Source organism: Misgurnus anguillicaudatus, chromosome 5, assembly GCF_027580225.2.
Source record: "Misgurnus anguillicaudatus chromosome 5, ASM2758022v2, whole genome shotgun sequence".
NCBI classification, from domain to species: Eukaryota; Metazoa; Chordata; class Actinopteri; order Cypriniformes; family Cobitidae; genus Misgurnus; species Misgurnus anguillicaudatus.
Window position 1 is genome coordinate 31581458 of NC_073341.2, and position 15022 is coordinate 31596479.

The following is a 15022-nucleotide window of genomic DNA, read 5'->3' on the forward strand; positions in this document are numbered from 1 at the left end:
CAATAATCATTATTCTCCGTTCACACATACAGTATTGCTTACCTGTAAATTACTATATAAGGTGGTCTATACAGACATACGTAAGGAATTAGATGTAGAATTTCAACTTGTGGGCGTATGTAAACGTAAATAGTTCACACAATATGAAAAATTTGTAATAATTTACTCGCCCTCATGACATTCCAGATGATTATGATTTCCTTTTTCAATTGAACTCAAACAAAATTTTTTATTTTGACGCAAAGGTTGCCCGGGATTGATTGCTTGTGTCAAGTAATGCCTTTCATTTATCTTTTATATGGGGGTCAGTATGTGAAGCTCCAAAAAGCACATACTGTACATCCCTCATTAAACTATCGCACATGACTCCAGTGGGTTAATGTATGTCTTCTGAAGTGAAACTAAACATTTGTGGGAGAAAATGTAAGCTCAATTGGTAATCGATCCATCGTGTATCCATGGCAACAAACATTAGCATGGTTGGTTATGAGTAAATTCTGAGGAATATTTGGTGAATTAGCCCTTGAAAATCTAGTTTTCAAATATTGTGGTTTCTTGTGGGCAGTTTCCCAGACAGGGTTTAGATTAATCCAGGACTAGGCCTTAGTTATTTAAGAAAGTTTAGTATAAATGCAGTGATTTTGACACGGGCACCAATAAATTAAGTGATTTTCACATGGGCAACCATTGGTTAGTATGTCATACACATGTCAGTGCAAGATGTTTTAAATTGAGCCAGCTAAAACATCCATTTTAGTCTGGGACTAGAATAAGCCCTGCCTGGGAAACCGCCCCTTGACGTGTTAAGAAGCACCTAGAAAGTGTCTTAAAGTGGTGGCATTTCTAAAACAAGACCGAGGAGGCACTAACAGATTGCAGTTCTTAAAATGTATATATTTTTTAACATTGTCATTGTTTGCTGTTGTGTTGCAATTGTATCATTGGTAGTCAATGCATAGTTTGAGTATCGTTCGGCATGAGGAACTGTTTCGAGAACAGTTTATGCCCTGGAGATGGCCTGATGCTGTGACACGCCTCTGTAGGTTCGAGAGAAATATTATGGTTCACACACTCGATACATGAGAAGTGGATGAGAAAGAGGTGAGAACATGTCACTCCGATTACAAAGCTGTTTTTGATGAGATGTTTGAGACACCAGGTGTTACCAACCAAACAATCAATAAACTCCCCTGAGGTCCTTTAAACTCTTAACATTCTTGAAGATTTCTTATGCATCACTTATATGACAGTGAATTGCCAACTGCAATGCCTGATGGGACAGGAGACACTGCAAGTGTTATTTGTATGATGATAATAAAGCTTTTTATCGATATCTTATTTATTAATAAATTGTCTGAGCATGCATCTACCTGTCTTCTAGTAGTTTACATATTGCTCAGTAAACTCCACCTGCAATGCCGTTAAAAACATATTTTGACTGTATATACATCATATTATTATGTATGTCTCACCCATGCTATTTTTGCCTTTAAATATTGAGTGCCTTTAAATATTGAGTATAATGCTAGAAATTATGATGTCTTATCCCCACATCACCTTTCTTCATTTCATTTATCATCTTTAGACTCATCCAATGTACTGTATATCATTAATCTTTCTAGTAAAAGAGACATTTATACAGGCCCATTTAACATCTAATGCATTATGGGATACAGTGTTTTTATGTAATAAGCCTAAACATCTGAACACACCCACAGTAGTTTTTACATGAAGTGCTCACTTATCTCCTCTGATACATAACTTTGGAAAATTGATCTGGGCTTCTCTTCCAAGCCGGTCGTGACCGATCAGACGTGCCTTCCACCTCTATTCTATTTTACTTTCCAGTTATTAAAGCCGCTGTTATTAAAAGAAGAGAGAAGCTAATCTATATTTGCATTCGGTCTATGGCAATTCATTAATATTATGACATTTACTGCGAGCTCTCCGAGTCTGCCTGCTACCCTTTTCCTTCTGCGAAACGTTAATTTAAAGTTCTGTCTTTGTAATGGAATAAGAAATCCTCTCTGCCCTATCAAATTCAAAGCTGCGAGTGCTGAATACTAATTCAGATGGGCGAGTGTTTGGAGAAGGTCCACGCTCTGAGCCCGAGCCAGAATTGCTTTTAAAGTCTGTTAATATGATGAGCTGTGTACTCTTATTAAACTCGGTGATTGTTCGAGGGAGTTTCGTTCGCTGTCTGTCCGCTGTCCAAATTACGGATACACACTGTCTCTCTCTCTTTCTTTCTGTCTCACTGCTCTCTCTCTCTCTCTTTTTCTTTATCTAGACTACTTACGATGTGTACAAGGCACTTTGGCAGTGTTGTTGCACAGACCATTCGGACGTACAAGACTGACCAGTTCCCGTTACTTTTAATTGTCATGGGCAAACGGACATCGAATGAAGTTTTAAATGTCATCCAAGGTAAAGTATATGCACTATTAAAGCACAAAACTAGTCTAACTACTTAAATGCATGTTATAAAATGCATTATCACTTTGAGCAAAACTTCATCAAAATCCTGATGATTCATTTGATCTTAGCATGATTTGGGAATGTTTCTGACCTATATCTAGGACATCTGACCTTTTAAACAAAAGTCATATGGTCAATTTTACATATTGATCATGTGACATTTGTTACATTGTTGTACAATTGAGCAAAAGCCGCTACTCTGCAAAAAGGGACAATTCACTTTTTTTGAAAATATGCTTATTTTCCAGCTCCCCTAGAGTTAAACAATTGAGTTTTACAGTTTTGGAATCCATTCAGCTGATCTCCGCGTCGTGCGGTATGACTTTTAGCATAGCTTACCATAATTCATTGAATCTGATTAGACCATTAGCATCACGCTCAAAAATTACCAAAGAGTTTCAATATTTTTCCTATTGAAAACTTGACTCTTCTGTAGTTACATCGTGTACTAAGACCGACGGGAAATTAAAAGTTGTGATTTTTCTAGGCCGATATGTCTAGGAACTATACTCTCATTCTGGCGTAATAATCAAGGGCTTTGCTGCTGTACCATGGGTGCAGCAGGCGCAATGATATTACATCACGCCCGAAAGTAGTCCCTTTGGTAACTTTCAATAGCTGGGGACTATTTTTGCGTGCTGGCTAGTAGGGCTGTGCAAAAATATCGATACAGCTAACTATCGTGATTATTGTTTTCACGATAGTGTATCGATATTTCGATCTCTAGTGTCGATATTAAAAACCACATCATATACCTCTGTGTGCGTCAAATGACCTCCTCCACTGCTGTAGTTGTCACTGTCCAGTTGTCTGTCATATATGGCCATTCGGCCAATGTCTCAGAAGTTAGCGGTAGTGAGAAAATGCAGCTTTCAAAGCTGACATGTGGAAGCACTTTGGCTTAAAAAAGGGGGGAAAATCAGCTCTATTTAAAAAAAAAAGTATTTAGATGTAGCGCACCATGCAGCGTATTGTATCGTATTGTGATACATTCTATCGTTATATGGATCGTATTGTGAGGCCCTTGCCAATACCCAGCCCTACTGGCTAGTTCATAACCATATTGGCCTAGAAATCGCAACTTTTAATTTTCCGTCGGTCATAGTACACGATGTAACTACAGTAGAGTCAAGTTTTAAATAGGAAAATATAGAAACATTAGCGATGCTAATGGTCTAATCGGATTCAATGGATTATGCTAAGCTATGCTAAAAATGGTACCGCCAGACCCGGAAATCAACTGAATGGATTCCAAAACAGTAAAACTCAATTGTTTAACTCTGGGGGAGCTGGAAAATAAGCATAATTTTAAAAAAAGTGCAGTGTCCCTTTAATTTCTTACCCCATTGGCAGATTTCTTGAGAACAAATTCACTTCAATTTGATTTTTTTGTCTAAAAACTAGATTTGTATTCTTAGCTCTTTTTGCTCATAAAAAATGCATCTTGATTTTAGAATTATTAGATATTTTTACTGAAAACAAAACAAAAATACTAAGTAAGAATGTCATTTTTTTGCAGTGTAGCGGCTTTTGCATCTGAGTTCAATTGTATAACATTGTAACAAATGTCAAATCGTCAACATGTAAAATTGACCATGTGACCTGATTTTTTGTGTGTAAACACCACCTTCGTTAAAAATGAGAGAACGATATTAACCCAATGCTCTTGGCGCATATTATACGTTCATCAAATAATTTTGTTTCAAATCTGCTTAATCCCGGCCTCAGGCCATTCAGAAATACCGGTTTGTTGGGGAGCCTGATAGAAAATCCTCATTTACAAGAAAACATGTCAGATGTACTTAAAGGGATTTGCGTCTGAGCGCTTCAGTTTTTGACATGTTACAATCTTACAATATTACATACATATTCAGTTGCAGATTTTCCGTTGTGGTCTCATTTGGACCCTTCAGTTTTTTTAATGTTAAACATTTGAAGCCCAACAAGTATCATGAGCATTCATCTTCCTTTTAGAGCAATTTGGTTTGTTCAATGGAAGATTTAAGTTAGATCAGTCTACAGTCTGATGTATTTTGTCAATATGTATGTGTTATTGTGTATGTGTGTGTGTCTGATAAAGGCAACACAGGAGTAGATGAGCTGATGATGAGACTCATGGGAGCTATGGAGATCTTTACCGCACAGCAGCAAGAAGACATCAAAGATGAGGTGAGACAGACACTGACCCTCCATATAATCACTATCGGGTGATTCTCACGAAATCCAGATTTAGAAGGTGTCCAGCATCAGATTTTTTTAAAAAGCCCTTGAAGCCAATTTTTTTTGCACATATAAGATTAAGGTCTGAACTTACTATAACCAATTTTTTTTTTTTTAATTATCATTACCGCAACATGATATTACATTAAATATATGCATTTACAAACTCATGTTTCGGTAATGAGAACTAAAAAGTTGTCTAGGTACTATGACAAACAAAATTTCAACTTTTATCTGGAGAGGAAAAAAAATAAGAACTGCTTACCTGGGAACCATCTTGAGTGTCACAGTCAATTATGTCCCTTCCAACATTTTTTTTGAAAATGTTAGTACCTTGAGGGCTCAAACAATGATTGAAAATTGTTGCGGAGGATGAGAAAAATTTTCTTGGACACTTTTATATTCCTTATTATTGTCTCTACATTTAATAATGATCACCAAATACCACATGTTTTTTACTGTAAATGTTTATAGTATGACATGCACTAAAGCTTTTTCTTAGATTTTTGTATTATAAATATATGTCAAAGAACCCAAATCCAGTCATGGACACGTTGTGGTAATGACAATTTTCCCCTTGAATGTGGGAAAAAACAACAAAATTGGTTTGGATGATGTCATTTGAAATCATGTGCAAAATAGCACATGAAGAGATGTATGGTTCTTATTTTGATACTCTTACTTTGCATTTACTTTTTTATCAAAATGTTTCATGACACCTCAAAAGTCTAATTTCGCAAGAATCACCCTACCCGTTTTATATTCTGTGTATATTTTTGGTCATTATTATTTAATTGAGGCTCTCTTGTTCAGAATAGTAGGTCTATGCTTGGTTTTAGAAACTATTTTACACACAGCACAGTATTCATGTTTTTTGTCTGTATGTTAAGTAGCATAGACGGTCCCTTTACTCACTTATTCAAGTTTACAAATGTATGTTACTTGTATTGAGCTAACCTCAGCATTGATGACAACTGTATATTAAGCTGCACAGATGTATTAGTCTTTTTTGGGCCACAACAAAGTATCAAGGGCATGTTGGGACAGATGACCACTCATTGTCTGACTCATAAAAGTCGCACAGGGTTAAGAATAGATGCTCCGCCTGCATCTGTGTGCTTGACTGGGATTCAGACAAACCGTGGCAGAGAAAACACAATTGACTGGCTGTATAATGTAAGCTCGCGGAGTCGACACAAAGCTGGCAGGATACGAGGTCCGTGTGTTGTGACTGCATGTAGTCACTGATTGTTTTAAGTCAATGCAAGCTAAGCAAACAGCAATGAGCCCAAAAAACAGTTTATGTCTGTTAATCAGTTTAAATGAATCAAATGAGTCCTTCGCATTGACATCTCTGAATTCCTCTAGGCAGCTTTTAAACATGAATTTCTTGACTAATTAAAAACACAAATTGCTGTGTTTGTTACACGCTACATTCTTTCTGACAGGTCTGTCTACGCTCGATGTGAGTCGATCTTATTTGTCATCCATCCTCACCTGTGTGTTACAGCTTGTGTCTGTGGTTTAGTGGGAAATATTCAGACAGGTTACTGTTGCCCTAAGGCCGACTGACTCGATGATTTGATAGGTTTTGACATTTTTTGCCTCGTACCAGCATTCTCTTTTCTGTTCACACCCCTGCGTGGGACACAGATATTTATTACAAAACGCAACAGAAAAGATTCACGCTATCTCCTAATTGTTATTGTCTTGGTGTAAAAACGGACAGTTTTGCCAGTTTCAAGGGCACCGATTTGATCCACGACGCAAAAATCCTTGGTGACGCCGACGTTCATATTTGTGAAAATGGTCTTTGACGTGCTTAGCGCCACATCAGGGTCTGAGCAGGTTTTTGGAAATATAAGCCATTCTTGCTGCTTGTAAAGGATTTAATATTAATGATATGGCATCGTTTAAAGGCGAAGATCTGCAACTTTTCAGCTGCGCACAATTTTAAGCGATTTCACAGCTTTCACATCTTAAAGTGATGCGTATGGCGTTTTCTACGCATACATTCGTTTTATGAATCACACATAAGTGCTTTTGAGAAATGATCGTAAGATCAAATTTAGGACGTTTCTACACAGCATTTTATAATTGAGGCCTAAGGTGTTTTGTTCAGCCTTCTCGTGTTATGCGTCTGTTTTTCCAGCCTGGTGAACAGTTTTGTTAAAAACGTTATTTATGGTTTGTATCTGTTCCATCAGGCCCATTAACATGGGAAATTTCTGCTTCCCTCAGTAAGAACGCTTGAATAATTTTGACATGTTGATGGATTTCTGTTGCAGACTCATTGAAAACTTTCTCCTCGTGGCATTAATGGCTGTAATTATTTTGGCTGATGAGAGTTATTGGGTACACTAGAAGAAATGCAACAGAGGAATGTTGCGCTTTCTGGATCTCATATATTTGGCCTGAGGTTGTGGGGTAATGCACGATATATAAGGTCTTATTTTAGGGGTTTTCATTTACATTTATGCATAAACTACATTATATTCAAGCACAGTATTTGTGTTTCCCTTGGAAATAAATCCATGACATTTTTATTTAAATATATTAATTTGAAATAATATGTTAAATTGTTCTTTGATATTTACATAGTGACTTTATTAAGTGCAAAAATTATCCAGGAACGTTTTTACATGTCCTGTTACAACCCTAGAATTTGTCCTTTGAATAAAATTGTCTATTTTTGCACTCTTTGGAAGGGTCATGTTTAATAATATTGAGCTCTGCTCTGATTGCTCTGCGGCTCATGCCAGTAGCTCACATCAATAAGCAGACCTTATATGTTTGAGCCTGTATCAGATGAAAATACAGATTTTGAGGAACAACAAATTGTTTTGAGTCAATTTGCTAATTGTTTGCAGTCAAAACTTTGTTTTTAGCATTTTAACAACTTTGTAATTAATTTAATTTGTAATTTAATGTTGTGGGGGCGTACATTTTGTCTGTGACGCCACATTGGCCTGTTTGTATGAGGAACAAATGCATTTAAGGCTCACAATATGCCATTACCATGTACAGAGCTTTTCATCTATGGCTAGGTAAATACATTTTTTTCTAATTTTATGGCACCTTCAAAATTCGGTCCTTTAGATTATATGAAATTAATACTCGTGCCGCATTACCACCTTGGGTGTGCATTATTTTCGAATAATTCAATGGCCTGTCATCAATTGTTCCTTACTTAAAGGGATAGTTTATCATTTACTAATGTTGTTACAAACCTGTATTAATTTCTTTGTTCTGCTAAACACAAAGAAAGATATTTTGAGCAATGTTTGTAACCAAACCGTTTTTGAGCACCATTGACTTTCATAGTAGTATTTACGCCTACTATGAAAGTCAATGGTGCTTCTGTTTCCTGCTTCATTAGAAATATTTTCCTTTGTGTTCAGCAGAACAAAGAAATTCAAACAGGTTTGTAACAAGATGAGGGTGAGTAAATCATTTTTGGGTGAACTGTCTCTTTAAGACTTATGAACTAATCAAAAGATCTTTAACAACCTGTTCACTTCCATTGTATTGAAATAAGTTTGCAGTACAGTTGGTCTTCAAGTTGTTTCTTCACCATTACATTTTGAGCTGAAAAAATTATCGTATGAGAAATAAAATCGCAGGTGTGGCGTCTAGACCCGAACCTTTTGTGTTAACCTTGTGTTTGTAAACAAATGAGTGACTCACTATGGACGTCCGTGGGAGGGTTGTTGTTTGAAAGCGTTTGTTCTTTTGCCACCGCTAACCGTCTGCCATTTAAGGCAGTTTAGGATTGCCCTTTACAGTCTCTAGCAGAAATGTCCCCATGTGTCCCATGTACATTCACCCGAGTGACCCACAGCCGCCCGTATATCTGTCCGGACAGATGTACTCTCTATGTACATCGTCTAGATTCTCAGACTGATGAAACATCACACAATCATCTACCGAGATCACAACAGCATTCCTCAGTTTGTGTAGGGGACGTGACCTGGGGTCGTGCAGTCAAGGGGAAAATAGTTACTTACTTGCTTCATTAGCTCCAGTACAGCTCACGACACTGACTCACTGTATGGAGTTTCACCTTTAATTCTTTTTCTTTGCCCTTTTTAAAGCTTTAAGGCTCGTTCACACCAAGGATGTTGAAAACTAAACTTTCAGAAGTGATTTCCCATACAGGGATTATCTTAAGCCAGGACTAGGCCTTAGTTAAATTAGGATATTTAAGTCATTTTTAAAAGCATATTTTAAAAATCAACATTACTGGTGTATTCCTTGAGACACAACACTCGCACTGATATATTTTAAGATATGTCAGAGCAAGTTGTTTTCGATCAAAACAACACAAACATTTAAGTAAGTCTGGGACTAGGCTTAAGTCCGGTCTCGTAAACCGCCCCACAACGTTTTAATAATCGTCCTTAAAGGGATACTTCACCCTAAAAAAAGGACCTGCATTGGTTTCTTTATTCTGTTGAACGCAATAGAAGATATTTTGCTAAATGATGGTAGTTGAATGGAACCCATTGACTTGGTATTTGTTATAGTATTTATTAGGGCTGGGCGAGGTTACACTTTAATTTGGTAGTCCACTTTAAACATTCTACTTACTATAAATAACTTTGCATCTACATGTCAACTAACCTTCAATAATTTGTAACTATATGTCAACTAACTGTCATAAGAGTATTAGTAGACTGTAAGGGTTAGGGAAGAGGTTTGGGTTAGTGGAATAAGTTGACATGCACCTGCAAAGATATTTATAGACAGTTGAATGTCTGTTGAGATGATATTCCAATAAAGTGTTAGTAGATATTAAGCAGACAGTCTACTAATTCTCTAAAGATTGGTAGTTTATAAGTAGTTGCAAAGTTACTTATGAATAGTAAAATGTCTAAAGTGGACTATCGAAATAAAGTGTTACCCTGGGCGATTCATCGAACTGCAATCGCGATGTGAAACGTTGCCATTAGCAAATTGCGAAAGGATGTGATATGAGAAATATGCAGCGAGGCTTTGTGACAGTCTAACCAATTGAGTGAGCGCGAGTATGGCCGTACTGTCTCCGTGAGAGGCACATCAACCAAAATGGCGCTTCGCGCACAGCCTGCAACTCTCAATGCGTGTTAAATACTCACACCTGTCTCTGCATAGCAAGACTTCACGCAGATGATGCATTTAAACTTGACACACGTGCACAGCCTAATGCTGCGTTCACACCAGCCGTGGTAGAGGCGTTTAGGGCGGTAGACGTGATTCCGCCTCATTCGTGCATCTAGTTTGCGCGAATGGTGCAAATTGAGCGTTGACGGAGCAAACGCGCAAGTTGAAAAATTTGAACTTTGGCGGAAAAACTCTGTGTTAACCAATCAGGAGCTTGATCTAGTAGTGACGTGATTACAGGTAGCGAGCGGAGTCGCCCCTCCCATGACGCAAATATCCGTGTGAATGTCTCGATGACTAGAATTTCACGCACGTCTTTCACTCACAAATGAAGCCACGGTTTCAATGCTTACAAGCCTGGCTCCTTATTTAAAACAAACAAAAATTACATTTAACTGGTTTGCTAATTTCATTTGAATGAAATAACATGACTTTGAACGCATTTTCTACTCCTTTTAAAAATCCCAAATGTATTTAATATTTTGATACTTATGATGTTAAATATTCAAGTTCTTTGTTTACAAAAAACCAACATGCATACAAATCTTTTGAATAAATATTTTAACTTTTTGTTAAAGTTGCAGCTATAATATACTCACTTATTTAAATACTGTTCAAGCTGAAGACCATTTTACATTTCATAAAATAAAGCAGTGTTGATTATATTCTTTATTTCTTTATTTTTGTTTTTATTATTCTTATTTTAATATATATATATATATATATATAATTATAACACCCCATTTAGACAGACAACGACCAACAGTAGCAGAACGACGCAATCTCATTCATTTCAATGGAAACCTGGCGACTTCCGGCGACACGAGCGAAAGTGACCGTTGGCGACCGTATGGGCGTGTCCAGCGACGCGAGAAAGTTAAGAAAAGTTTAACTTTATGCAAATGTCGAGCGACTTTCGGGAGCGACTACCAATGAGAACAAAGCAGTGGAGTTCACGTCATCCTTCTCTCGTCAGTTACTGGCGTGGATGGTACTCATTTGTTTATGACAAGCAGATTTAGAAACGCCTCATTGAAAGAGACAAGCGACACACAGCGATAACGTCGCTGGCTGTCTGAACGAGGGGTAAGAATACAGTTAAATCACCAAAAGCAATATCAGTAAGATCTAACCATCTAGAAAGGCAGATGCACATTGCATCTGCTACAAACGTAAATCGCAAACCGGCAGATTTACTTTTCTGGCAGAAAAATCGCAGTTAGATATTTTTCCTAAATCACACAGCCCTAGTATTTGTTTTTTCTACGATAGAAATCAGTGGATACTGTCAACTGTGTGGTTACATCGTATATATTAAAATATCTTTATTTCTGTCCAACAGAAGAAAGAAAGTCATACAGGTATAAAACAACATGATTTTAATTGTTGGTTGAATCCCTTAAATTTAAAAGAATATCTGAGTTTACATCACAACTATAAAAAATAATATTGTTCATTTCTTTCAAAATCGATTCAAAGGACTTGCTTATTTAAAATGTGACACTTCAGGATGCTAATATGGTAACCATTATAGTTATCTATCATTCATGGTGTGAATGGGCCTTTAAAGTTATTATTTCTATAGGTTGTGCCAAGTTGCAGTATTCTTTTTGAACCAATAAAGGATGTAGTGCAAAATAATAATAATATTAATAATAATAATTATTATTCTTATTATCACCATCATCATCATAACAGTGGCACATGAAAGTCCTTTTTAAAAGAATTTGTCTTTTAAGAGCAAGAAGTTTGGCATCTCTTCAAAAGAACCGTGTCTTTGTAAAAGTCTATGTGTGTTTGTTTTTATGTCCACTATAAAAAGGTCCAGTTGTTGTAGTGCCAATTCACCTGTGTCAGAATTGTTTCAATGTTCACATTGGCTTTCAGAATAAAGAAAGACCCACATCCACCCACAAACTCTTCCTATACCGCGACCCACTCCATTACAGCTCGTCTGAATAGAATTTAAGGATGTATCTCTCCTTTGATCGGCCTCTGTTCTCCGTCCCTCTTTTCTCTCCTGTATCCTTCCCTTTCTTTTACTCCACTTTGTGTAGTCGGAACTCTTTCACATTTCCACACAAAGTCCGTCCAGGAGAAAAGACCCTTAGTCTTATAAGAGGCTGCAAACAATTGCACGAGCACGACCGCACAAAAGCAACAGTCTTCAATCTCAGCAGGTAGACCTGCAGCTGGTTTCTAACAAACAGGATACAGACACACACACATACACACGAGAATAAAAGAGCCCTCCATTGTATGTAGAGGAACTCCACGCATTCACTTCTATAAGATACTCTTTCAGTGGTCACCCAGTTAGTGTGTCAGACAGTACAATACAATTCAGTATGTGGCCATTACTGCTGACAATGACAAGGAACCATCTAGTACGTCAAAGATACAATGGGATTGTTATTTGCATAGACATGCATTTAGGGAATATTTGTTATGGGATTTACATAATGCAGTTTACAATTTCATCAAATACAGTAGGCCCACAAATAATAGATTGCATGGGATATTTAGAAACTGTACTGTAATAATTTATATAATTAAAAAAGCAGTAATTTCACTCTTTCAGTTTTTTCAGATTTTACAAACCTCCTCCAAGGAAGGAAATCTGATCTTTTGTGCAATGTCAAAAAAGTGCTTTTTTGATAATACCCCTAGAACCTTAACCTCCTAAGACCTGATGTGTCCACATACGTGGACATCACATTTTATGTGTTATATTATTAGTTCTTCTTAACCCCAAATAGCTGGAAGAAATCTAAAATGCAAGCCAAACCAAAGCTTGGATCTTAGAAGTTTAAAATGGGCCGAATTTATAAATTTATTTATTTATTATTATTATTATTATGTGTTATTATGTGTTATTTTGTTTCGTAATGTAGTTTGTTTTCCTTTCAGGATGAACGTGAAGCCAGAGAAATGGTCAAAAGAGAACAGGATGAAGCCTATCGTCTGTCCCTGGAGGCCGATCGTAAAAAGGTTTGCTGACATTTACAGAATTGTTTTTTTTAGCGCTCTAAATTTGAAAGTTTGAAATTGGGATCAGTTTTGTAATCTGCACTGCAAAAAATTATTTTCAAGAAAAAAAGTAGTTTCAGTAAAAATATCAAAAAATTCTTAAATTAAGATGCTTTTTTTTGATGAGCAAAACGACCCAAGAAAATACAATCTACCCCATTGGCAGATTTTTTTGCTTGTTTTATGCAAAATCACTCAAATTTGATATTTTTCATCAAGAAAAAGCATCTTAATTTAAGAATTTTTAGATATTTTACTGAAAACAAGACAAAAGTACTAAGAAATTGTTTCTTGAAAATCATTTTTTGCAGTGTGTAAATCAAAATTATGCTTTCATGTGGGGTATGTCGCACTGCAAAAAATAACTTTCTAACTTAGTGTTTTTGTCTTGTTTTCTGTAAAAATTTCAAGAAATTCTTAAATTCAGATGTATTTTCTTGATGAGCAAAATGACCTAGGACAATAAGTCTAGTTTTTGTACAAAAAATATAAAATTTAAGCAAATTTGTGCTTATAACAAGCAAAAAAAAATCTGCCAATGGAATAAGTAAAATGTTCTTTAATTACACGGCAAAAATTATTTTTAAGGAAAAAAAATCTTAGTATTTTTGCCTTGTTTTCAGTAAAAAATATCTAAAAATTCTTAAATTAAGATGCTTTTTCTTAATGAGCAAAACAACCCAAGAAAATAAGTCTAGTTTTAAGACAAAAAATATACAATTTAACAGGCAAATTTTTCTTGAATTTTTCTTGAATTTAGTGTTTAAGAAAAATGTTCAAGATTTTTTTGCTTACCCCATTTGCAGATTGTTTTGCTTGTTTTATGCAAAATCACTTAAATTTGATATTTTTGTCTAAAAACTAGACTTGTTTTCTTGGGTCGTTTTGCTCATCAGGAAGGGGCATCTTGGTTTAGGAATTTTTTTATATTTTTACTGAAAACAAGAAAAAAATACTAAGAAACTTTTTTCTTGAAAATCATTTTTTGCCGTGTAAATGTTTATGAAAAAAAGTAAACTTATTTCAAGAAAATTTTTCCTATTCCGTTGGCAGATTATTATTATTTTTTTTGGCATGTTTTAGGCACTAATTTAATTAGTTAGTTTATATTTTTCGCTAAAAACTAGACTTATTTTTCTAGGTCATTTTGCGCATCAAGAAAATGCATCTTAATTTTAAAATGTTTAGATATTGTTACTGAAAACAAGACAAAAACACTAAGTAAGAAAGTCATTTTTTGCAGTGCGTATTGCTATATGTGCAGTATGCTCTATTAATAATTATTTGTTACTGCTTTTATAGAGGGAAGCACAGGAGCGAGAGGAGGCGGAGCAAGTCCGTCAGGAGCAAATGAGGAAAGAACAGGAGGAGGAACGAGAGGTGAGGTTTGGTTCAGTGGTGACTGTTTCAGTAGCATGGTTTATATGACAAAAACGTATGATGATTCCAGGAAAAGCATGGTACGACTACTTAATTCATCTTGAATGGAGCGTTACACAGGTTATGTGATCAGGGTCCTTTCATCTTAAATTACAGGATTACACAGAAATGCACTGGTTTCCTTGTTTGCCATACCTGTTGTCCAGTAAAACTTTGGAGATTTGTGCGCAAACACTATTACTATTACCTTGTAATGTTTGTTTTTATTTTCTTAAAGTTAAAAGAGAAAAACAAAAGCTTCACCTCAAACACTAAAAAACTCATCCCAACTAAATTGATGCTAATTTCATGCACAATAATATGTTTCTAGATATTCCAAATGTGCCACCGAAATGAGATTTTATACCTTGCCAGTAGACAAATGACAATGACCATCATAAATCTTCATGTCCTTTTGCAACCATGCTTATGAAACAACGTTTACATTGTTACACAAATCACATGCATATTTGCGATCCGCACGACTTTGTGGCGTTTGCGTTTATTCCTGTACAAAAAGCTGCACAAAACGACAGGTGCACGTCAAAGCCTTGACACACTGACAAAGACTCCATCAAAAAGTGTCACGGAGAGTTAAATCTCACCTGTAGACGTAGGACTGAGCAAATATTACCCTTCACTATCATCCGATCGGTGCATGTGCAGAATACAATGCCATATTAACATTCAAATGTATTACAGATGGTGTGTTTTATTACAGCGCCGATCACTC

General features: G+C 36.0%; 1 protein-coding gene across 2 annotated transcripts in view; it reads left to right on the top strand.

Annotated features, from left to right (window-relative positions):
* Positions 1-15022, top strand: part of faf1 (Fas (TNFRSF6) associated factor 1) — a 103883-nt gene that overhangs the window by 68070 nt on the left and 20791 nt on the right. For both annotated transcript variants that reach the window (XM_055167102.2, XM_055167103.2), the window contains exons 14-17: positions 2291-2427; positions 4559-4647; positions 12751-12831; positions 14173-14250. In XM_055167102.2, coding sequence (XP_055023077.2) covers positions 2291-2427; positions 4559-4647; positions 12751-12831; positions 14173-14250 — 385 coding nt within the window. The remainder of the gene's footprint in view (positions 1-2290; positions 2428-4558; positions 4648-12750; positions 12832-14172; positions 14251-15022) is intronic.